The sequence below is a fragment of the Gopherus evgoodei genome, chromosome 20 (assembly GCF_007399415.2).
Source record: "Gopherus evgoodei ecotype Sinaloan lineage chromosome 20, rGopEvg1_v1.p, whole genome shotgun sequence".
Lineage (NCBI taxonomy): Eukaryota > Metazoa > Chordata > Testudines > Testudinidae > Gopherus > Gopherus evgoodei.
The window spans coordinates 4,969,133-4,995,678 of record NC_044341.1 but is presented as its reverse complement, the minus strand read 5'-3'; the positions used below and the strand labels follow the sequence as shown (position 1 = coordinate 4,995,678).

At 43.4% G+C, this 26,546-nt stretch overlaps 1 protein-coding gene across 1 annotated transcript in view; it reads right to left on the bottom strand.

Annotated features, from left to right (window-relative positions):
* Positions 1–26,546, bottom strand: part of CSMD2 (CUB and Sushi multiple domains 2) — a 531,569-nt gene that overhangs the window by 247,999 nt on the left and 257,024 nt on the right. Inside the window, 3 exon segments of the mRNA XM_030539111.1 lie at positions 1,838–1,962; positions 3,119–3,206; positions 12,611–12,688. Coding sequence (XP_030394971.1) covers positions 1,838–1,962; positions 3,119–3,206; positions 12,611–12,688 — 291 coding nt within the window.

Sequence of the window (26,546 nt, the reverse complement as noted above, 5' to 3'; positions counted from 1 at the left end):
ATCCACCAGGGGACTGTGCACAGCTTCCATCTTTTTGATTTTTTTTTTAAACTTGCTGTGTATAGTGATCCCCTGGGAAAGTGTAACCAACTTCTGTGACCAAACTGGGTTTTCCACCATTGGGTTGAGCGGATGGCATTGGCCTCTCCCCTTAACAACAATACTTTGCTCTCCCCTAAAGCCTTGCAACCAAAGATCTCACTGTGCTTGGCAGGTTTGAAATAATAAAGCCTAATAACAGCCACTCCATGAGCTAGACAGGCACTATGACCCCCACTTGGCAGGAAGGCAGCTGTCAGGGGTGCCAGAACAGGGGGGCAGGGGACCATGGGCCCTTCACTTTTAAAAGTGGGAGGGTTATGCCCTCCCATGTTTCACCTGGCGCAAGGGGAGTGACAGAGGGAGGAGGACTGAGTCGGGGGGGTGAGCTCCTGGATGGAAGAGGCAGCACAGGGGCAGGGCCTTGGGGGAAGGGGCCGTGCAGGGGGTGGGACCATGGTTTGGGTGCCCAAGGTCCCCCATCAGTTTTAGGGAGTTTTCACTGTCCCTAGTATTTGCCAACTTGCTCTGGAGCTAGACAGTAGAACCAGGAGTTCTGGTACCCACTCCAGGGCCCTCTTTGCTTGGCAACAGTTGAACGAGCAATGAGCCAAAAAAGGAGAAAGTGAAGAGACTGCAAGACCCCACAGATAAGAGTTGCATCGGCTTTGCCAAAAGATACATGACAAAGGGCACGGCTCCTTTGGGTCCTAGCAACGTGAGAGCATCCCTTTAAAGGCCATTACCAACAGCACTCCTGAGAGTGGATAAAGAATTCCGATGTAAGGAAAGGAGAAAGTGGAAAGACCAAGGCCTTATCAAACACCAACATAAGGATAGAATGGAGGGCTAAGAGACTGGATTCATCAATCACCATAGCTAGGTGTCATAACCTATTCCCAGATTTGGACCTTAGCGTCCAAAATATGGGGGTTGGCATGAAAACCTCCAAGCTTAGTTACCAGCTTGGACCTGGTAAAGCTGCCACCACCCAAAAAATTAGAGTGTTTGGGGGCACTCTGGTCCCCCCAAAAACCTTCCCTGGGGATCCCAAGACCCAAATTCCTTGAGTCTCACAACAAAGGGGAATAAACCATTTCCTTTCCCCCTCCAGGTGTTCCCTCCCTGGGTTCCTGGAGAGATACACAGAAGCAAGCTCCGTGAATCTAAACAGAGGGACTCCACCCTCTCTATTTCCAGTCCTGGAAACAGAAGTACTTCCCTCTTCACCCAGAGGATATGCAAAGTCAGGCTAGTAAATCTAACACACACAGATTTCCCCCTGACTTCTTCCTCCCACCAATTCCCTGGTGAGCTACAGACTCAATTCCCTGGAGTTCCCCACCAAAGAAAAACTCCAACAGGTCTTAAAAAGAAAGCTTTATATAAAAAGAAAGAAAAAATACATAAAAATGGTCTCTCTGTATTAAGGTGACAAATACAGGGTCAATTGCTTAAAAGAAATATGAATAAACAGCCTTATTTAAAAAGAATAAAATTCAAAACACTCCAGCAACTACACACATGTAAATACAAAAAAAACCACCCTATCTTTGTACTTACAACTTTGAAACAGAAGATTAGAAAGCAGGAGATAGAAAAATCCTTCCCATAGCCGAGAGGGACAGACAGAACACAAAGGACTCAGACACAAACTTCCCTCCACTCAGATTTGAAAAAGTCTTGTTTTCTGATTGGTCCTCTGGTCAGGTGTTTCAGGTTACTCCTTTCCAAGAAAGAGACATTAACCCTTAGTTATCTGTTTATGACACTAGGTTAACTCCTAATCCTCCCTCACCTCTGCATGCCGGCCTCTGGTCACTCCAGGCAGCGATCATGTCACTCAGTCTCTTACAGGTGATGCTTTTGGAGCCCTGTAAATCATAGCCTTCATTACAGGCGAACTGGACGCTGGATCCTAACCTAGTAGACAGAACCAAAGGGAGCTAATTAGCATTGGAGAAACTAACAAAGCAACAGCCTTGTCCTTCGCCTTCTTTGACTCCTCAGTGATTCGCCATAATGTGAATAACAGATCTCTGGCTTCCAGGGCATAGGATGGGATGAACAAAGGTCAGCCTCTTTTCTCATGCATTTGCTCATTTCCTAAGGCAATTATAGTCTAATAGGAGACCAGAGCTTTCAACATGACTTCAGGAGACATTTGCTCAATGCAGAAGCATAGGTTCGTTACATGCTCAGCATTTTTATAAATGACAAAATAAATAAGAAAAAAAATCATCTAGTTCCAGAAACACTTGTTAATTCCACCGTTTTAGTTCCAGAAACTCAGCTGAGGTAAACCAGTACAGCCCAATTCACAAAAATGGAGTGATGATGATTTACACAGGCTGAGAAACGGCACAAAGTATTTAAGGACTCTGTTTGCAGCCCCTTTCCTTCCCTCGCTCAGAAATCCATTTTGTGGATTTCAGGGAGATTTGATGGTTTCGGGTTAGACATTTTTAGTGAACAGAATAGCAATCAACAGAGAAATAAGATTAACTATTGATCTGTCATTGCTAACAGCTGGCTGATTTATTCCTGCACACTTCACATGAAGGCCAGCTACTAAAGTAGGACAAAGGCATTGTTTTAACCATTAGACGAGAACAATTATCCAACAGTACATATGCTTATTGACAAAGGGTCGACACAGTGTTCTGGGAAGCCGTCTCAGAAGCCTCTATGGACAGAGCCCTGCGGTGACTCATGCTAATGTAAAACAGGGCCTTTTGTTTGTTTGTTTGTTTAAAACATTTCTTGTTGCACTTAACCAAAAGGAAAAAAATGAATTACAAAGAATCCTGATTGCAAAATCTTGGTTACAAGGCAGATTTTGACAAGAGAAAACATTCCTGAGGAGGGGGATTCGTTATAATCTCTGCTTGTCATATTATCACATATACACTCTCTCTCACGCACACACTTTTTCTATGTCACTTATCATTGCAAGATTTTCAGACACAAACCATTTATAGATGTACAGTGGGTCTCTAAAGAAAGCGTATGTAACACACATGGTAGTTATGAATAGTAGCTTTGTTGCATGCAGAAGAAACACATACAAGGTTCTTACCTAAAATCGTTGCCTATTCTTTTGCCTCTCTCTGGAATCCCAGGGTCTGGACACATATTATGTCCCTGGGACACACCAACCTGAGTTACTACAAAGCAAAAACAGCACATACAGAGATAGAATAGCACAGGGAAACATCTTATATCAACTGTATTGGGGTAGGTGGATGTGAAGAGAAAATGGATAATTGCTAGTTGGAAAGCATTAGCTTTTTGTTTTGTTTTAATTTGGAAACAAGTGTAACTGAAGTCATTTCAGCTCAATTTATGCACCATTTTTTTCTGCTCAGTGCCACTGAGCGACATGGTTTTTTCCCTTTGTTACACTACAGACGCATCATTGTAAAAGAAGTCTTGCATTTTGCAAAATTATACCAATTAAAGAGACTGTTTCCAAAGACCGTTGTTAAAAAGGCCACCTGCAGCATCACAAAGTCTGTCCCTAGTGCCCATCAAACTCCCATCTGACTGGTGCGGATGAAAAGACAACTCAATAAAAGGTAGATGTGATTCAAACCGCTCAAAATAAAAGCCAGTCTAAAGTTTTAAAGCAAGTCATTAAGTTTGAATATGAAAACTTTTATGGAGCAACCTGATATAGCTGCTTATAAACAAGAGATTTATAAAGAGGCAGCAGCACTGAACAAACACATCTGTACATTTGACTCCTTTCCCATTTCCTCACGCAAATCTGTTAAATGGCGCAAATGAGCGTAGACTCAGAGAATGGATAAAACACGGATGGTTCCCAATGAGGATGAAATGAGGTCTGGCAATATGTTGATTTCAATTTTACATTTTGATAACCACCACCACCATTTTTTTCATGCACGCTAATATCAGAAAAGGGACAGTGTTGTCATGGAGTGGCTAAAATCTATATGATTCAATTTTCTCACATCGCAGAGGAAAAGACGCAGGGAAAAATGTGGCATTTCTCAGCAATAATGTTGAAGCGATGAAGCATGAAACATAAATGAGCATGCTTCCATCCTGCCTCGGACTAGCTCACTAAATGAAAGGAAGCCAAACTATCCCCTCAGTTACACACCAGGATTTATTGTAGGGGCCCTCAGAGCACTCGAGATTGGATGGCAATACGATGGAAATCATGCCTTTCACACAGCACGAGTGTACCCACAGAATCAGTGCCACGGGACATCGCACACGCTGCAAAAGGTGTGTGTGGAGGAGCGGGAACACTAAAGGCAAGAAAGCTCCATTTAACAATTTTTCACTGTACAGTTAAACCCCGCTTTGTCGTTAGGTACTGCACTTGCCAAGTGTGTGAGATACCGCTGCTCTCAGATGGATGGAAAGAGCCACCTGCTCCCAGGGGTTCAAAGCTTCAATCCCAGTGCCTTACAAGGAGCTGCGGCTGACACATGCTGGAAGTCTTAATATTGTTAGAGCAAATACAGGTTCCCCTTTGGTTCCAGTGCTACAAGAGCGTGACTTTGCGGGGTGGAGGTCCTCAGCTGCATGCTGAGGTGAACAAGACATCTCTCTTTCGAAAGGATTTTCTACACAGCTCATCCCCATAGTATCTGAATGCCATGCTTTCATTGAAAGGCATGAAGAACAAGGCCCTTCTCTTCCCTCTCCTTAATCCTGACATCTTATACTCCTCGCCACTGCTGCTCTACCACGAGCTTAAATATGTATAAGACAGATACTTCACCTTCTGCCTCAGCCCCAATCCTTTCACTCAACTGCCCCCTTCACCCTAACACGGCATCTGCCTGCCTATCTTCAGGACCCAGATGCTTGCTACGATCTTAATACAGGGCTGCATCACCCAACTCCTCTGAAACACTGCAGGAGCTACGCAACCACAAGGGGAGATGTGGCGTCCTGCCGTCTCCAAGTGCCATGTTTCATGGGGAAGATGTGGCTTTAGGAGCAATCTCTCTTAGAAGCATCTTTCCAACCGTGTGGGCACCAGGGCATCCTCAGAACTCTGATTAATTCGTACACACAGGCTCAGGGATGTCAGAGCAGCCAGAGAAACAAGCAAAAGAAATAGCAGCAATACAGGGGTCCACGCTTTATTTCCTGTTCGCTACGTTTTATAACAAAATTTGCTGCCACCTTTTATATATCCTGGGGACTCTGAATGTGTGGAGATGTTGGGAGGGAACTCCTCCTTAGAGAAGAAGATCATGCCATATGTATTTGCAATACAGCGTCAGATTAGACAGGAATCTGATAATGTAGGCAGCCATTAAATAAAACCACCTGTTTCCTGAATGGGCACCTCCATTAGTTAACAGAGCTGCCAGATACTCAGTGGTTTTTCCTTTGCAGAGATTTGTGAAAATATTTCCTTTGGTTATGAGATGTGAGAATTTGTACCACCAATCTTCCACTCCCCCTCTGAACATCATGCTCAAACACACACAGATCCTCAAAGCAAAACAGATGAAAGCTCCATGTTGTACCTGGATTTCAACGGAAACAAATGTGGTGTAACTTGGAATTGAAACCATAAAGAAGGCCCAGAGTTGCTGGAGGGGTCTGCCAGTTTCAAGAAAGATATCAAGGCAACTGGCCTGAATGTCACAGTCTTAAGCAAACCCCAAACTAGGAAAGCACTTTGCATTTTGGTGCAAACATTTTGCACAGCTCTGATAGTCTGAAACAGGGAACAGAAGCTTTTGATTAGAACACATACGCAACCTGGAAAACCAGCTGAATGACAAAGGTAATTTCTTTGAGACCTGAAGCCAACTGAGGGATGCACTAAAATCCAACCCAGCATAGTGGCTGAGACAGAGGCAATCCAGCCAGACATGCTCTTTCGGTCTTAATACCATGCAAGCGCTCCTTATGTTATATTGAAAATCAGGCTGCTAAATGTACCACGTGCTGCTAAACGAGATGCATTCCTGGGCTGCTGATCTCCTGTGATGCAGCGCACCTTGGAAGTGCTTTGTGTGTCCTTGGAAAATCAACTGGAAACAGCAGCAAGGAAAGGTGGATATGGGGTTCCAGCAATGAAGGGGTTGGATGGCCTCTGCCAAAGCAAACAAACAGAAAGGTCAGGGTAAAATGTCCTCCAGAATCCAGGAACAAGGGAGCATGTTTTAGGAAAGGAGTTACTTTCACTGGAAACATTTCACAAACAGCAAAACCAGTAACAAATATCTATCTCCCACAAGGAGGCTTGAGCACGAAACCAGCTCTTTAAAAATGGAGGAGGTACTTGTGGGAATGACATCATCCATCAGTGTTACCTAGTGGGGTGATGCAAGTGTTGGAAATAACGAATCATTTCTGGGAAAGGAGAGGTCTTTAGGGTAGGTCCTTGGGGTTTCTTAATGCTATTCCACCTCCCTGTACCCATGTGATATGAATTACCAACTCAAAGCACATTTGTGCTGGGCCTAATGTTCACGTATGTGCAGAGATGTCACGGCAATGAAAAATAAATGGTCTAAGGCCGGGGGTGGGGGGAAACTGGGTATTGACCATATTTGCAGTTTACAAATCATAAGTGTTCAGGGTGATAAACGCTACAATTTCTTCTTTCATTCCTACGCCTTTTCCCAGACCAAAATGCATTGTCGTGCAGATATGCACACAGTGTATATGTCATGTGCTTTCCAATACTTGTACTGGGACTGGGTCGGCATTTAAGCACTCGAGTTGTCGAAGCATCTTGCAGAGCAGATTCCAAACAACATAGACAACACGTACTGCCCTACCCCATCGTCTTCCTTGCAGCTCTCTAAAAAGAGAACAGCATTATCCACGTATCCTCCAAAGTTACTTATCCCAAGTGGATTTCAAATCCATTCCACTGAACTTACTAAGCCCCATACGAGATGGCGGTGCAACTGGAGCCCAGTGGCCCATCAGAATCGACACGAGGAAGTGGGGCACCAAACAGAGTCACCCAAAGGCACCAGAGGGGCAACAGTCAACTATCCATCACCTCTGTGACTACCGGAAATGGTTATTTCCCCATACGCTAGCATGTTATTAATATCCACTTAGTAAAGGACAGATAAGTCAGCAGGTAGGGTGATAAAATAGGGAGCAGGGGGAGAGAGAAAAGTCACCCGGATGTCCTGGTAGTTGGGATATTATAAATGTAAGCGTGGGAGTGAGAGAGAAGGAGGGGAGAGGATGCATTGGATGGCTCACCCACAACTCTTGCTTCTGACTACAAATGCACAAACCTTCCCTCTTCTGTTATTTTATTTATTTTTAAATAGAGAGAAATGCCTTGATTTAACCCTGCACAAGGCTATAAACCATATTTGCCATGCTGACAATTTGTTGGCAGGTCTGCTTTCATTTTACAAGAGGTTTGACTGAGCTGAGCTCCGGGCTCTGGCGTTGTCAATGAATTCTTCAGGGTAACTGGGGAAACAATAAGCCTCAATCTTAATGAACTGCTGACTTTATAAATTACAGATTTGAGAGTTTTCTTCCCCAAAGGGTTGTGGGGGGTTTCTTCTCCCCCTCCTTCCCTCCTCTTCTCCCTTTACCAACTCTAATTTCTTTCCAACCCCTATTCAGAAGCAGCCAATTGTGATTGCATTGTTTGCCAAAGTAATTTACTCCTACTGAAAGACGAGCTAAAGAGGATGATCCTCAATTTTGTTTTTCTCACATTAATAAAGGAATTTCATTGATGCCTCTCCTGGGGGCAGCTTTCTATGAATTTAGGATTGTTTAATATGAGCTACAAGATAAAAGAGAAGTATTTAATAGAGTGGTACAACACCCCTCACCCCCCCGCAAAAGTTTCTCAGTGCAAGGAAAGCAGAGAAAAGATGCAAGCAATCTCTTCTATTTAAAAACAGGATTTCAGTAGCCTTCATATGTTCTGAAGAGGTAAAAATTAAGCTGGATGATTTCTAAGGTATGACTACACTGAAAAAAGAAGGTGGGGGGATATTCTTAACTTGGGGTTAATTAACTTGGGTTAAAATGGCAGTGAAGACAAAGCAGCTCAGCTTTTAACTCGGGTTAGCCTGAGTTCAAACCCAGGCTCTTCTAGCCTAGGTCCACACTGCAGCTGGGAGTGAGAACCAAGTCTAGGCAGACAGACTTGTGGCAGCAGGGCTCATGCTAGCGTGCTGAAAATAGCTGTGCAGCTGCTGCCATTCAGGCTGGAGTTAGGCTTGAGAGCCTGAGTCCCAACCCCAGCCCATCAGCACAAGTTTGTCTCCTAGCTGCTGTGTAGACACATCTACAGGCTCTGATTTGAGCTGCTAGCCTGCATTAAAAGCCACACTGCAGTGGCTTCCTTGCTAGTTTAACCCGAGCTAACTAACCCATGTTAAGAATACTTTTTCCCCAGACCAGAAATACCCTAAGAGGTAAACTCTGCTTCTAGTTACTCCCAAGCAAACCTCTGTCTGGTAACAGGGAGAAGAATCCCCTGATAGCAAAACAGCAAATGCTTACTGAGGTCCCGATCCAAGAAAGCACGTCGGCACCTAGGTATCTTAAGGACGTGAGTGGATCCCATTGAAATCAGTGGTTTAGGATCAGGCATGGAACTATTCATATGCTTCAAGCTATGCAGGAGCTAGTAGGTTTGAAGGATCTAGGACACAAGGATTTGATATTGTGAGGTGCTGGCCACTTCCACCAAGGTTCTGGAAACTTTCAGCTTCATGTCTTTTCTGGCACCCACTGTCTGGATGGTTTCAAACTATGTCTGTTTTGTTGCTAATCTCCAAATGGAGCCTGCAATTTTAGTCTGTGTTTATGTGAACGGATGTCCGTGTGCTACATGCCATATCTGGTTATCCCAGAACACGAGGGTCTTCCAAACCCACATGTCACTGCTATCCACTCTGTCTAAAATAGATCAAAGTAAATGCATGGATCCAGGCACCTCTTCTGAACACCAGGGATCGAGAAATCCAGCATCACAAATGTTTCCAGCTTCTAACTATCTCAGACTTTATGAGAAACTGAATTTACTCACAATTTACAAAAGACGCATTTATAGTATTCCTCCCTTCAACCTTTATTTTCAAAGTTGGATGCCGACTGCTAGAAATCCAGAGGCTGAAGCTCTGTTGCTTCTGCACTCACTTACCCCAGTGCAATGCATCTGTAGAATGCTTCCAAACCAGAATGGTGGTGATGTACATTTGTATGGCACTCACTTTGTATTTGTGTAAATGACTGCACAAGGTACAGGGTAATGGAGAACCAGACCCCAAAATTGATAGTTAAGCACCTAATTAAGTGAGCTGTTTTTCACACGTGAAGAACACGCTGCAGCTACCACTGACTTGGCTGGAATCTAGGTTCTACTCAGCGTCTCTGAAATTCTTTTAATTTGGATATAAGCAAGCTGGAAAATGCCCTTACTGCGCACAACTCTTTCCAAGAAGATTCAGCAGCAAAAGTTTAGGAATATCCTGGTGAAAGATCAGAGAAACTTACTTCTGTTATTTTTATATTTAGGCAGCAGAGAAAAGAAAGCTGCTCTAGAAAAGATGCTTTCCATGTTAGTGACATAAGGGCAAAATATTCATATTGTACAAAATATCCACACTACTCCACAGCTTTGGGCATGCTGCCGATGTTGAAAAAAGTCTCTCTCTCAATTATTATCGGTGACAGAAAAGCGACTCCTAAAACATAATCCCCTAAGTGAAGGCTCAGTTTTAAGCTACATTTCTTCTGCTTATTCTCCAAAGCAATTTTTAAAAGCATGTTTAAAAGAAAGATGTCCAATTAATTTTAGGGGAAGTGGGCAATATGCAGTAGATGTAAAAATTCACATTAAAATGTTCCATCATCATTCAATGCAATACAGTTTGCACCAGGACTTATAAATAAAATTATTTCCCATTTTTATTTCTAGGCACACAAGAGACATGTTTAAAGATGTGAAATACATTTTGCCTCCAATGAGTCATGTGAAACTTGCAGACTTTAATCTATCCGGTTGGAAACTGGCAGTCATCCATGGCTACAGTTCTCTGAAAGACCTACAGGATATTAAGAACATAGCCATAGTCTGCCTTATACCTTGGCAGGGGCTTCTGTAAGGTGGAATTTTTGAAGAGGTGCAACGTACAGCAGAAAATATTACCTGTAGGAAAGGGTTTAGCATTAGCCTTTATACAGACACATTATTAGAAACATCTGAGAAGGAAGCCATGAGAAATGGTAGTGGCAGCGGAAAGAAGCTTGGTGGTTCTTTAATCATCCCTCTCAACTGTCTACTGTCTTTAAGCTAATTATATATATGAGGGGAAGGTGGGAGAGACATGGTTAGGTACGCAAGGAAAACTGACATGTAAGGAGATTGTAACTGTTTGGAATCCATTTCCTGAAGGTAAATAACATTTCCTGGTGCCACAGCCTCTTGAGTCAGCATTTTGGAAGTTGAGAATTTGCTAAAACCGAATGCGTGGTAGCAGCAGGCTGTACTAGACCAAGTAAATCTGAGGCTATGAACAAGGTACAGTTGAGAGTGATTTACCCTGAATGGGCTGAATACCCAATGCCCTTGGCAGGCTCCAAGCTAGTAACAGAAAGGAATTTGGGTCATAGTTTCTCACACATGTATTTTTAGATCAACTGCTTGAAAGCTCATCTGCCTCCCACAGCTTCAGGGGGTAGCTGTGCCCTGTGCAAAATTGCCACCATGTAAGGTGCTGGACTGACAGCCCTGGTGACGAGTCACGTATCCACCAGATGGGGACAGTCTGAGCCGAGCCTGCATAACTCTATTTCCCACTTATTTCTCAACGCTTCTGCTGAGATGGCCACCTCAAGGCCCAATGGCGGGAATGGCCTTGTATTATGGAAACCAGAGTCAGAACCAACCATCACCCGATCGCTGAGCAGCCAACCACAACATTCAATTCTTAGCCTGTGCCTGGATGCATCGTTATTTTGGTACTCTAGGTTTTTTGAATCACCGTAATGATCAATGACAACTGGTGGAGTTAGGGAGTGGAAGAAACCCAATGCTCCTGACCATGTTAAATTGGGGAAGCCCTGCATCCTTCCTTTAAGAAAACAAATTCTTTGTCTGGAACACCTCCACATGAGCAAATTATGATTCCAATCCAGGCCAAGGCTTTTTCTTTAGATAAAGACCCCCACTGCCTTTGAGGGGTCCAAAACAAAATGTATCCCCATCCCCACACCCCCCTCAATGCCCACCTCTCTAAGAGTTCCAGTGTCCAAATCAACACCAAAGTGAATGGTACCTTTCAACGTACGTTAGCCATCATTGCATAGACTGAAATGTTGATGGTAGCTTCTTGCATCAGGCAAACTCCTCTTGGCTAGAATCTTTCATAGGGCCAGAAGTATCTTGGGCATGTGGATTTTCCATCCCAATAAAATCCCACTTGTTTTCTCTAACCATGCCCAACTAGCCAATTTCTCATCCTCCCAGAGTAACCAGAGGGTATCAACACACCTGTGTTAAAACTAGAACTAGAACATGAGCCAAGGAGCAGAACTTCATTTCAGATAGATGCTCAGTGACACGTTATATATTTTTTTCTCATTGTGTCCATTTCTCTTAACTGAATTTTCCCTGCTGGAGTTACAGATACAATATATCAAAATGGTACATCTTGGATGGGCATCATGTATTATGCAATGGATGAGCAACTATTTTTTCTCACACATGATTATTTCAATCCAAAAGGGCTAAACATTGTCAAGATCCAAATTTATCCAAAATTCAGCTCAACTCTGACTCAAACCTTTCCTACTTAATCTCACAAAAGGTAGAGAGGGAGGCCCTTTAAGAACACAGTCATCTGTCTAAACACATAAGCCTAAAGAAGTTCTGAATGTCACTTCTGATTTACAAAATTAGAAAGTCCAAATGGGTTCACTTACTGGAGCAAGAAAACATCCTGGGGACAAAATGACATCCTCGGCACCTCTCTAATAGATTTCACCCGCCAAACGCATTTTACATAAGAAACTGACAGAGATTTGGGATGCAGCTGAAGTTTGCATTTCAGTGACTAGCCCTTTCATAGCAAAGTGGTATGATTTTTCTACAGGGAGGTCTGATTAAGTCAAATAACATGCAAAGAGAGCAAAGATGCTATAACTGCCACAGTTATTGTTACTTCACTAAACTTTCTGTCTATAGTTTCCTCATTGCAGCTCTGACTCCTCTTACTTTTACACTAGAAAAATGCATTAGTTTTCAAATTCATTTGCATTTGGATACTCATAAGACTAAAAGAAAACACAAAAGTAAGGAACTCCTACCCAGTGTTTAACAACAGATATATGTATCCAGTATATATACACATATACACACGTGCGCCAGCTCCCCTGCAGTCCCAGTTTAAGGAGTTAGTACATGGTTGTGAACAGAGCCCTAGAAGGAGGTGATGTGGTAATGCCAGGGGGAAGGAGGAGGGATACACATTAAACCTTTTAAGAGTGACAAAATTTTAGAGATTATTGTCATGTGAAATGTTCAGGGAGATCTTGTAAAGAGTGCATATCTAGGAGCAGTGAAACTTACACACTGATGTCTTCTGATTATTGTCCTTGCTGGGCATCAGCTTCACTCCTCTGGATTTCAGTTCAATTTGCTTCTTGACTGGAAAGAGATTTTAATCAAAAGAAAAAACAAACAAAAACACGAGGTTTAGCTAGATTTTAAGGATTATTGATTTGATTCAGAGACTTCAAAGCAGCAAATTTTTTAGGCATCCCCTGCTAAACACAGTGTTTGTACAGCACCTTGCACAATGAGGCCATGATCCTGGGTAAAACCAAATAAAATAATAAAATGTCCCTAGGTCTCAGAATTCACAATAACCTGAGCATGATTATTTATATCAACCTCCATAGCAAAAAGTTTTATGTGGCCTATTTATTATTCCCCTGTTTAATTGGCCAGTCTGGAAGCAAAATCAATAACTTGGGACTTAGATGAACAACAGACAGTATGAACAACCAAACAGTGAATATTCCATGTGCCAGTCAATGGATGCAGAGGGATCCAAAGGAACAAAGCGGCTCCATTGTAAGATCTCTAGTAGAGCTGCTCTAAGACCAAAGGAGAGAAGTCTCCTGTCAACTTAATTAATCCACCCTCAACTATGTCGGTGGGAGAACTTCTCCTGCGGAAATAGCACTGTCTCCACCGGTGCTCAGGTCAGTGTTACTATTGTCGCTCACGGGGTGGCTTTTTCACTAGCAGCAGTGCCATGTTTGGGGGCTAGGAGAGAAGACTTTAGCGGGGTTTTGTTTCTACTATGGGAAAAGAGTAATCTTGCCTCTGAAAACAAAGGGCCCATCGTCATTTTACATGATTCCCTCCAGTGTAGTTTTATTTTCATCTGTTCAGCTAGTTTATATTTCATTTCAAGTGGTTCCCTCTGTGTACTTTATTGTTTCATCAGCACATTTCTAAGACAACATTGTCAAGAAAAATTACCACTAAAACTGGTGGGGATTTTAGTCAACTTTTGTGTGCGTGTGTGTTAAAACAAAATCTGTTAATAGCATTTGTGGGCAAGAACTTCAGGCAGGGAGATGTCAAAGACCCTTTCTTGAAGCTTACCCCAAGTAACACATTCTCTGATCTACATGTTTTTGGCCCCTTTTCAATTTATCATGTGGCTCTAGCATTTTGAGGTTTTTTCCCCTTATCTTTAAATAAAGCAGTCAAAATGTCAAGCTGAGATCAGGTCCATAGTCGTAAATATATATGTATGTTGGCTTACGCAACTCTTGTCTTTCCTACAAGCATTAATGGCTTTCATCTTTTGGGTAGGGCAAATTAATGAATTGTATGCTGATTGGAGAGGAAAACTTGAGACACGCAAGTCTTGTTTAAACATAAACCAGTTGCAGAAATGCTAAGGAATACGCCTGTCTCAGAATACCTTAACTGGCAATACTCCTCTAGGGTCATATAGCATAATGACCCCTGACTATAGGCAATCCAGTGCCTCCTGAATCATTAGTTAACAGTAAACCTGCTGCACACTGAAATGTTAACTTTGGCTGCAAAAATCCACGCTGTTTTGGGAAGCCAGGGAGCTATTTCTAGCTCAGTGAATCAGTAACTTTCCAAAATTTCCTCAACTTTGCAAAAATCACAGTGTCAAAGTTCATGTTTCGTTTGTTCTTTGACCACTTTGTAAATTTTACAACATTGGAGAAACTTGGGAAAGAAACAGAAGAAAAAGGGGAAGGAGGATGGTGGGAGGGGAAATAAAAGTGACAGGAACCCCCGACTCCTCCCCCCAAATAAATAAAAACCAACCTCATTTGATTGCAATCATTGTCAAAAAGGAAAGAATGAGAAACATGAAAACTGGAAACCTTGAGTTGTTGTGGTTTTCAAAAACTGAAAACTAAATGAAAATTTCCAGCTAATGAGAACATAAAAAGCATGAGCTGATTTGACACATTCCAGACACTAGAGGGCAGTGGTATACAGATACACTGTTAAAGGCACAGGGCAAATTTAGTTCTGATGGAAGGAAATGATTGAAATCCTGTTGCATTTGGTCTGGGGTTTTCCCATAAAACCTTTTCATAAAGAAGCAGGTCAAAAGGGTTCTATTACTAGGCTCAGAGGACCATAAGAACATAACATAAGAACATAAGAACGGCCGTACCTGGTCAGACCAAAAGTCCATCCAGCCCAGTATCCTGTCGACTGACAGTGGCCAAAGCCAGGTGCCCCAGAGGGAGTGAACCTAACAGGTAATGATCAAGTGATCTTTTTCCTGCCATCCATCTCCATCCTCTGACGAACAGAGGCTAGGGACACCATTCTTTACCCATCCTGGCTAATAGCCATTTATGGACTTAACCACCAAGAATTTATCCAGCTCTCTTTTAAACACACCATGATGGTGCTGGAGGGAAGAATCTCTTTGGAAACTATATTTGGAGTAAACAGTATGTGTGAAGCCTGCAAAGTGTCGAGTGGACACCTTCACAAATTGCTAGGAAGCAAGCTTAGTAATTCGAAAGCATTTGTTATTTACAGTAGCCAGTAACCTATTCATGAGGTTCCTCTTTATAGATCCAGATTTACCTTCATTCCACAAAAATGGGAGGTAATTCCTATCAGCGTAAAGTATTCACAACCGAAATGCAGATCCATTTAACCGGATGCTGTTTATACTGAAGGAATTAATCCCGTATCATCTCAAGATTCCTGAAAGAGTTGTTTTCTTGTGTCCCATGTGATGGACTTTGCCCCACACTGAATCTCATGTCAGAACCTTGACTGGCTAAGGAGTATGCAAATACTGGTACCTTAGATCCAATCTTGAAAATCTCCTCATGGATGGAATATACCTCTATATAATATATGACATTGGGCTTCAAAGATTACCTGTGCCCTCTGTATAGATGCACCCTGTACACTAGTCAGCAGTCCTTCCCATAATGCTTTAAACCAGGTCAGGATTTAGGGGAACCCTTTGGGGTGGCACTATACTGCACTGAGCTAGAGAACCAGAGAAAAAGGCAGGCTCTATCTGCAACCTGCAGCCTCAGTGAAGAATCTCTTTCATATACATTACAACGGAGGCCTTTCCCATCTCTACTGCAGGAGAAATTCCTACAGAAGTCTGTAGCATCACAACAGAACTGGAGCTCTCAGCTCAAAGGCTGACACCGCAGTGCAGTAATGAAGGGCTGACGCATGGCTAGAAGTGCTGTAATTTGGCCGAAATGTTGAAATCGAGGTTCCATTCTACCTGCCCCAGCTGACTCTGCAGGCAGAAGTTAATGATCTTCTGGCACTTACCAGCCAACTAAGGGACAACCCCATAGTCCTGGGCAACGTTCCCTCTCTGTCAATAAAATAGAGTCAAGTCCAAATGTCTAAAGTGCCATTTGAGCTATTGCAGGATGCATAATGGCTCCTGACTTTACAAGATCTAACTCATTGCTTTGTAAAATGCTTTGAGGCACCTTAAATATGAAAGGAGCGATACAAAACCAAATTCTACTCTACTCCCTGCATGGCTTCATAGCCTATCTTATTGTGTGGGTGTGCAGGGAGGTGTGCAGACTCACCCCAGCTACGGAGCACCCTCTGCAGGCCAGTGATCCGCCTGTTGTCTGGCCCCCGTGCCCCCCCCTGGCAGTACCCCACCAATCTGGGTCTCCCCTCCCTGGGAAACCCCAAACCCACTATCTCCACTTCACCTCAATTTTCGCTACTGCCCAGTCTCCAGGTAGCCCCCGTTCACTGGGGCAGACTGCAGTATCAGCCACTCATCATAGGGGAAGGGGTTTGACTGGCTGCCCTTGCCTACTCCTTGGGCTGCCCCCTGCAACTCCCAGTACCTGTTGGCCTTGTGCTAGGTCACAGCCTGGGGCTTTCCAGGCTGGAGCTCCCCAGCTCCTCTGCCTTTCCCCAGGCCTGCTCCACTCAGGTACTCTGTCTCTAGCTCCCTGCAGCCAGGTCCTTCTCCTTCTACAGGCAGAGGGAGACTGATCCTTCTGGATTCCCAGGCCGTCTTATAAGGCCCTGCGGCGCAGTTTGGGGAGTGGCCCCAGCTGCAGCCACTTCCCCCAATCAGCCAGGGTTTTACCTTACCCAGCCCCAGTCCTTTGCAGGGCTTTTCCAACCCCTCCAGGGCCAGAGCGGGTGCTCACCCTGCTACAGGGTGACATTTGAGGATTATTTTTTTTTGGTAGCTCTGAAATGCACACAGATAAAAATGAATCTTTTGCCTGTCATATGGCAAAGGCCAGGGAATTGATCAATTGATCAAAACCAATCTTTTTCTGTCCTGGCTTTAAAAATAAATTTCTAATTTTATAGAGGCATTTAATGCTTTCCATCCACCACTGTACACTTAATTGACATCCGTGAGGCAAATAGCCTTTCTGGCTGCCTCTGTGGGAGTGGCTGGGATATTCTGTCGTTAGCTCCTTTTGACCCAAGCAGCTCATCAAAGTTCAGGGCCTTGCGGGTGTTCCAGATGGCAACAGAAATGGATAATGGAGTCTTTTGATGCAGTCTTGTTTATTTACAAGAAATGTACAAAGTCCTGTTTCTCTGAACACAGTAGGAATCAAACCGCAGGAGACAGTTTATTTATTCACTGTTCCAAGCCTGCCTTTCCAGCCAACGCTTTGTACTCTGATAGACTTTTCTCTTAGCTTTGTTTTAGGGCCAGGTTGTACTTCCACCCTGTGGCTGCTTGGCTTGCTTTTCTCTCTCTGCTTCTGTTTCTTTTGTTCCTGTGTATCCCTCTGCTTCTGCTGCCTCCATCCCACCACACACAGAAAGACACAGACAAAAACAATGCCCTGTGGAGCTTCCTGCCCACAAAGTCCAAATTACTGGACAAGTTGACAGAACCCCTTTGTCTGAGGCGGGACTGCTTAGCTGTCTCTCACAGCTAGTGTACACGAGGGATGAAGGTCACAAAAGTTTAGACAAGTTTAACCCAACCCACCTAACGCTTTACAAAGGATTGACAGTGCTTTGATTGCAGAACATTACTGAAGTGCTGACCAGCTGCAGCGCCCAATGGCTTCAAAGAAGCAATGCACACACATAACTACAACTGAAGTCAATGGGTGCTGTAGGTGGTCATGGCCTCCGCAAATCAGGTCCTCGGCTGTTTTGAGTTGGGCATTTAGTTAGACCCCGATTCAGGAAAGCAATTAAGTTATGTGAAAGTCCTACTGAAGCTCACGGAACATCCGCTATAAGCTTAACTTTAAGAGCGTGCTTAGTGCTTTGGGGCCTTAAAAACAGAGCCACCCCAAATTAGTGCGTGCTGTTGAAAATGTAGGCCTAAATGACTCACTTAAGATCACAAAGTACGTCACAAAGTGGGCAGAACCACATCGCTCTTACAGAGGCCTGGTCTCATGTTCTAACTAGTAAGCCAGAGTCTCTCTCCCATGATTTCAGTGCCCTATATTATACTAATTGCATTTGGCCTCTAGGAATAATAACTGGAGAGAGATTCTTAGATGTTTTCCAGTTAGTTCTTTATTTTGCTCAATACATGGAAAAAAATATGGAAGTCAAGCTTGACAGGAGACTTTGGCAACATCTTAAGGGGTAACCAGTAATAAAGGTGTCAATTTAAAAGGGCACAATTCAAGAGATACATTTTCTCTCTCTCTTTTTTTTTAAATGACTTAAAAGCAAGACCACCACCCTCTTCCCCCAAAATACAAAATCAGATTGTGGAACGCCCAATGTTCTTCCAGATTCAGATGCAGGACAGTACCTCAAAGAATCACGTCAAGATAATTGGCCAAACAAAACTTGTACTGTTTTCTGGAGGGTTTTGCTGTACATAAACAACTGATAGATTTGACAGAATATTCAATTTCTTGTCAAATTGAAGTGTGACATTACAAAGCGGTTGTGGTGAGCAGACAATCTGGTGTCTTAAACGCGGTTTCATGTTGCCTTTTGAATAGGAATTTCTCATGGGGAAAATTTTTAATAAAAGAAAGAGCGTTTAAGCAGAAATCTATTCCTTGTGCCGGTACTATCCCTGATTCCCCTTGCTGTGGGAGCTATTGAAGAGCTCTATGTCGGAATTGGAGATTTTCTTCTTTCCCTTCCGTTGATTCTTCCGGCTAACAAGTCCAATCCTGCATTTGCTCTATTACGATGTGTTGCTTAAAAGGTGGGAGGAATTTTGGGGAGGTGTGTGTGTGTGGGGGGGGATGCTAAGGGATTTGATTTGATTTGATAACTCTCTGAAAGATTTTGCGGGCCTGCACAAACTAACTTGTGTTTTAGGATTGTTGTTTCACCTGTAATTTAAACTCATTTCCCCTCTCCTCACCTTGACTTATTTTTTAACCAAAAAACAAACAAAAACTAACAAATACCAAAATTAAATAAATAATTAAATAAATACATCACAGCTCTTCCAGCTAAGGGGAGGTTCCTTTGCTTTGGGGACAAAACCATCCACCGCCTCTCTTTAGAACTCAACAATCTCAGATCAATGCCAGATCATGATCTGCACGCAGACACAGGTGGCTTGCAAGAAACCTTAAGCGCGAGTGATTGTAGGAATCCCTGTAAGCAGGGATGACTCACTCCCTCTGTCCCACAGATGGCAAGCCACTGTGACTCCACGCTGCCCCTTGACTGCAGTCCCGAGGAGCAGGGCTGTCGTACTACGGCTGCAATCTGCACTATTCAGATGGCTGGAGCAGATTATTTGCTGGTTTGGGCACTCATTGGCTAAACTGGAAATTGTGCACGCAGAGCAGATTATGCAGACATGCTTTCCATCTGCATGCATTTCTGCCTGCAATTCACCAATCTGCAAGAGAAATCAATCTGTATAAGCTCCATCCTCAAACATTAAAGGTTTCGGAATCCAAGATGAAATCAATACATAAATTTCCTGACTATCGCAACAAACAGCCAAATTCAAACCTGTATCTTTTCTGTAGGGTTGAGGATTCAAAAGCTGTATTCAAAGATTGTAGCTGTCATTTATAGCTAAGCTGAGTATGTGCATGTCTGTTTTTCAGAGCTGCTGAGCATCCAAAATCCCCATTACAAGCAGTTAGGATTCTGACATTTCAGCACCTCAAAGTCAGGTTTGTAGTGGGCCTGACACTGAGAGGAAGGATTTTGTGAGTTTACGGCACTAGAGTGGAACTCAGAAGCTCAGGGTTCAATTCCTGACCCCACTATGAACCCCAAGTGTGACCTCAGGCAAGACATGTCTCTTTGTGCCTCAGTTTCCCTCCTTAATATGGGGACAATAATCCTTCCTTTCTCCCACCCCTTCTTTTATCTCTTTAAGACTGTAACTTCTTTGGAGCAGGGAGTGCTCTCGCTATGTGTTTGTACAGCTCCTATCATAGTGGAACTCTGTCCTCCAGTGGGGACTCGAAAAGCTAGTGCAAAATGATTCTCCTGTAGGATTTAATGGTTCCTATTATTCCGGTCCTCTATTTTAAACTCCCAAGGCTGTCCCTCCAAAGTGGATTTGGCAGGTTGATACAATGCATGCTGTATTCCTTTGCAGTTCAAGCCAGTTATCTGGGATTCAGATGGATAGATATGATGAAGACAGAATAAGAATATCTGAGGAACTTTGTTTTAATGTGGTGTCATATTTTCAGGGCTTCTCTGAACAGTTTATCAATGCATTAATGAAGACCACAGTTCATCTGCCCTTCAGAGCACTGCAATGGCTTTATTTGGGCCAAGACTAGACCCATATTTATTTCCTGACTTAGGGGGAAATAAAAAATAATATAGGAAGCAATAATGTGCTGGTAACAATCAGCTAAAAAACAATTTGGGATCCTAAAATATGTGCTGGTGAGAAGGCTCCAGGAGCCAGATCATTAGTTAGATCCATTTAGCATTGTTTTAAACTCAGCAGTTTTTTCATTAGCTCACTTTCAACACTTTGTCAGTGAGCAAAGGACTGAGAGTCAGGACTCATGAGTTCTAACCACTGAGCTGCCACTGACCTCGGACGAGTACTTATGGGCTGATTTTCAGAGCAGCAGGCGCTTGGCACCTCTGCAAGTCAAGCCGCTGACTTCTCTTTGCTTCATTTTCCTTTCTTGCTGGGGTGTTTGAAGATATAATTAATTTTTGCAAAGCATCTGGGGAGACCATGTTGAAAGATGCTGGAGAAGAGCAAAGCCTGATTACTACTACCGAAAGGAATGAATTTCCTATACATGTCTGCGTCAATAGAAAGAGCACTAATTTATGGCCTGATTGTATTCAGCTTTGCTTTTACAGTCATAGAAAGCAAGATCTCAAAGCTAAGGCTTGGATTATGAACATTGGAACAGAAGTATATAAGGAAAATATTCTGGTAAAAGTTAAAATCAAGTTTAAGACATTGGAATGGGAAAAGGCTTCTCATAAATCAGTGTTTCCCAAACTCGGGATGCCGCTTGTGGAGGGAAAACCCCTGGTGGGCTGGGCCAGTTTGTTTACCTGCTGCATCTGCAGGTCCAGCCAATCGTGGCTCCCACTGGCAGCGGTTCGCTGCTCCAGGCCAATGGGGACTGCTGGAAGCAGTGCGGGCTGAGGGACCTACTGGTCACCGCTTCCAGCAGCCCCCGTTGGCCTGGAGCAGCGAACCGCAGCCAGTGGGAGCCGCGATCGGCCGGACCTGTGGATGCGGCAGGTAAACAAACTGGCCCAGCCCACCAGAGGCTTTCCCCACTCAAGTGGTGTCTCAAGTTGGGGAACAATGTCATAGATAATCTGAAAATGCAGATGACAGTCACAGAGAGGGGGCATCTCAGATGCTAATAAGTTACATCCCTACCCTTGGAAAACAGACAACAAATACAATCTATGCATTTCAAAACCCAAGCCTGGCACTACAGCAATCCCCTACTCAGTTTGCATCTCTGGTGATTAAAACTATTTGCTAGGCGCTTCATGTGGGTTGACGACATGTCCTATTTTGCACACATTTATGTATCTTTAATATATGTGTTAAAAAAAGTATAAGGTGTTTTTTAAAGAGGATGAAGTACAGTCTTCTGAGGCCCCACTAGGGTGGAAGATGGTTTCACTAACTCATTAAAAAAAGGACAAAGATGAGATCTTTGCATAGTTTCAAGTCTTTATTAATAGGATGGAACTAAGTCTACAATGAAAGCAGGCTGGAAACAGAGTGGCCAGCTATCATGACCTTACTATGAGTCTCAGGATATTCTGTGTTTTTTTCTTAGAGCCTTAGCTCCTGGAGTCATGTGAATATGTGGGAATCTCCATTTTTGTTTGAAAAAATAAAGTAAGTTTCCAGCTCGCACAATTGCACAAAAAACTTGAAAATGTGACCCTAAAAGGCACAAAAATCAGAAAGTAAATAAGAGGGACAAGATGAGTGAGGTAATTTATTTTATTGGAGGAACTTCTGTTTGTGGAAGAGCCAAGCTTTCGAGCTTTCAGGACCTGAAGCAGAGCTCTGTGTAAGCTCAAAGCTTGTCTCTTTCACCAATAGAAGTTGGGCCAATAAAAGACATTACCTCACTCAGCTTGTCTCTCTAATATCCTGGGAGTTACACAACTACAACAACACTGCAAATCGAAAGTAAATAAAGAGATCGCAAAATGTACAATTTTTTTTTCCTAATTCTCAGGACTACTAAGCCAATCTCATGATTTTGAAGGCCGGATTCGTGATTCTGAATGCTTGAGGTTGATAAGATTGTGGAAGGACAAGAGTGGGTAGCAGGAATTTGTGTGGGACAGTCACATGAGAGGACTGGACATTATTAAAACTAAATTCACTATGATCCAAAGTATGAAAATTTGCACGTTTCAGAGAACAAGAGATGTGTGAAAATCCTCAAATTCCCTTCACAAGAGGTTCACAAATCAATGATTTCTTCAGTTCTGACCATGTGTGGGGTTCATGCTGCAATGAACTCAATAACTCCAAGGTGAAGTTCAGGTAAAACTGCCATCAGATGTTGGGCCTGTGAATCCCATGTGCTATTAATGCAAAACTACAAGGAGGAACAGACTTCCTATGTTTCTTTTATTATTTGTATGGAGCTCAGATGATGAGCTTGGAAGAAAAAACTAGCTGGGTTAGCTAGCTACGTAGAAATAGATTTTATCGAGAGAGAGAGAGTTACAAATAGAGCTGCTTGGAATTTTTTTTGTTGACAAAACGGTTTTTCAATCGAAAAATACCAATTCATCAAAACCCAAACGTTTCCCACAAAAGGGTCACTTACAATGGGAAGGTTTCTCTGATCGAGAGAATTACAGCTCCAAAGCAGTGAGAGAGAGAGAGAGAGAGAAAGACCTACCCCAGAATAGCAAATAGCCCAGTGGTAAGGGCACTCTGTTAGGATAAGGGAGATCTGGGTCCAACTCGCTGTTTTAGAGAACAGACTTGAACCTGGTTTGCCCATGTCTTGTGCATCCCAGGTGCCATCATCACTGGGCTCTTGGCTAGCTGGGGGTGGGAATCCCTGGCAAATAAAGAAATATGGAAAAGTTTTGGTTTCATCCCACTGTGGACCGGAATACTGTTTCCCAACCAGCTCTAACTACAAACTCTAAACTAGCTTCCACCCAACATTCAGAACTATTTCAAGGGAATCAAATATAACTCTCTCTCTCTGGCTACATAGCTAGACAAACTCTCTCTTTCCATGTCGAGGGCTGGTCTGTAGACAGTTTTGTGCCACTATTACTAAATTGGTTTAGAAACTGAAGCTATGTATGACAGATTGGATAGCTGTGTAGTGATATAAGCACCTTTATTCTGGTACAGCTGCATCTAGACTAGGAGAATGTAACACTTCATCTTAACTATTTCAGTTTCTAAACAAATAATAATTATACTGGTTCAAAAAATGTGTAGAACCAACCCATAGACACATTGAAAGATTATCTCAAGAGAGATTATCTGACTAGAGAGAGAATTAGATCACAAACTGACAGAGACCTTCTTTGCCCCCTGCTGGAAATACTGGGGTCCTGACACTCACCTGCTCAGGCCAGGCTACCAACAACTTAATCCTCCAGAGGCCGAGAAGGGCCAGGAGGAGACACTGACCAATTGAGCACCAGCAGGCCAGTTAAAAGGGCTTGCCTCTTTTTTCTCAGGGAGAGTACTGGGTGAGCTTTGGCTAGAGAAACAGCACCTCATGGCTAGCCCAAAACCCTAGGGCCAGCTCAGGCCTTGTCTTCAAGTGCTGCAAACAAAGCACTTAAGCTTTGAGTTTTTGTTTATTTAAAAAAGTGCAAAGGGACAAATTTTGAGTTTGTTATTTTTATTTAACTGCGTAGAGACTGATGCCAAGCTTGTGGCAGGTAGCCAGAACTTGTGGTCTAAAGCGGGGAGTGCCTGCAGTACCATGTGCGGCCCTGCAGGGAGCGCTATGGAGCAGCCCCACCTGCAACACAAACCTTCCAAAGGAATCTAAAGGTGTCATCACAGCTCGTGTAGAGTTTGTAGCAAAAACCGAACCCAAGCAATCCTGATGTGTGCTCTGGGTTCCCAGAGCACATTTACCTGGCTGTAATTTTGGTCACATATTCCACACATTGATTTCTCAGTTCACTGAAGCACCTATAGCAAAATCTCCAGGTTCCACACAGAGGATAAAAATGCCCACTCACCAAGCCCCATTAATACTAATTGCTCCTGTGCTGAATTTGTGGCACAAATGCACCTTTAGAGCATGGCACGTGCAGCAGATGGGATGTGCTCCACCACCTCAACTGAGGTCCTGCCTCATTGCCATTTTGTGAAGGTTTTTTTAAGTTAATCTTTTAAGCGCTTGACACACAAATGCAGAGCTCATTATATCCAACAAAACATTTTCCGAGGAGCTCACTAGATTAGAACCCCCTGACATTTATCTAATCAGAGGAAATTATAACATTAATCGTTACTTTTCTATTTAAGAAAAAAAAAGGCATGATCCAGACAGGTGTTTTAATAAAAAGGAGCAATCATGACTGCGGAAGGAAAATGTCAGATCAAGAGCCATCAATGGTGTGCAATAGTCTATGTTAGAAACAAGAAGCTACAGCAGAGCTTTTTGATTTAAAACTGTGACTATGCAGTGGGGCGGGGGGGGAACTGAAAAATGATTTATAAAACAAGACCCAAATTAAGGCCATTAGAGTGATTTCTGGAGCTATACAAAGAGAAGGAGTTTTCATGTATCTGTATCATGGGACTGGGAATCAGGGCATTTGGGATCTATTGCCCCTCTGTGGCCTTAAGCACAGATCTTAACCACTCCGTGCCTCAGTTTCCCTTCTGTACAAAAGGAGATAGTAACAAAGTGGGATTGTGGGGTTTGACTCATTCATGTCCATTCAGTACTTTGAAAACCTCAGACTGAGGTTGTAACAAAGGCCCTGATACTAGAAGGCACGTGCTTAAATCCACTCCTATTCAAGAAAATCCTTAAATACTTTAAGCATGTATACAAGTCCAGTTCGCTTCAAGAAGAATTAAGCACGTTTATAGTTAAGCAAGTGATTTCCTAAATATAGATAATTTCCTGAATTGAGGCCTAACAGAAGTATGTCCCCGGGGGGCGAAGTGAGCAATGTGGTACTCGGTACCTCAAAGCAGCACTCCCCTATTCACCACTGTGAGATGATTATGATATGTTCTGTACAACGCACGCCTGGGGAGGTATCATTTCAAATGTCTTGATCTGTTGAACATGAACATGCTGTTGAATTGCACGTACCATCATTGTGTGTGACATTATGAAGTATTGCTATAGGATTGTTACTGAAATATATGGTAAGTAGGGACCCTCACAGCCAGTGGCAACAGAGGAGCAACTATCCCTAGCCAGACAGGGGCTGATGGCCCATCAAGAAGAATCCACTCACCCAGAGACTCCCAGTGGGGGATCCCTAACACCCATATCACAGCAAGGATCTTTCTAGCACCTGGAGAGAAAGTATAAGTGAGGGTCAATGACATCACCACTTGGCCTCTCCTCTCCCCCATCTCAACCTCTGGAAGGTCGCCTGGAAGACAAAGACTTGGAACTGGGGAGATTGGTCCCAGGCTGAGAGGGAAAGCCAGCCTGTGTATTAAGAACTATGAGCTGCCCGTAACATCTATTAGGGTGAGAGACAGCCCAGGCTGGAGAGTTAAGGGGGCACAGCAGTCCCACAGATCCACTTTGAACCCTGGGGATCCCATCACAAGCAGCTCCCCTTGGTTTAAGCCAAGATCACAGGTGGTCTGTTGGAGATGATCAATGCCTTAGAGACAAATGGGTAGAGTTGTATAACCACCTCTTTGCTCCCTACATCAGGCAAGCCCTTCATCACCAACAGCATGGCATGTAACTTGCTTAGCAGCAATGGGAAAACCTCAGAAGATTTGAGAGAGTGCCATTTGGATACATCTCAGCAAGCTTCCTGCTTACTGCGTGCCTATGCCTCGGAGATGTTTAAGAGTGGGAACCGCCTCTCTCACTGATTTTTTTATATTGTTCATATTCTTGCATAGTAATAACCATAAAGCACCCTGCAGTGCAAAGTAATAATAGCATGTTCTTACTATTAATTCTGCCCTTTCGCTGCAACTCCTTAGGTGATCCTGTTAGGCTGCTGCTATAGTGCTCAGTTTTACTCTGTTTATCTTGGGTACTTATCTGGGCTCAACACCGTAGTATCGGAGCACATCCCAATCTTTAATTTACCCTCACCACACCTCTCTGAGGCAGGGCAGTGCTCTTATCCCCATTTTACTGATCAGGGAATTGAGGCACAGAGAGACTAAGTGATTTGCCAAAGGTCACACAGGAAGTCCGTGGCAAAGAGGGGACTTGGAGTTGGATCTGAAATCCCAGGCTACACCCCTAACCACTGGACCCAACCTATTCCCACTCAGTAACACCCTAAGAAACCCCCGATGAAATTCAGCCCTCTACAGAAACCCTGCATGTCACTTAAATCCCACGTACGCCTTCAAAATAAAGTTTAAGTGGGA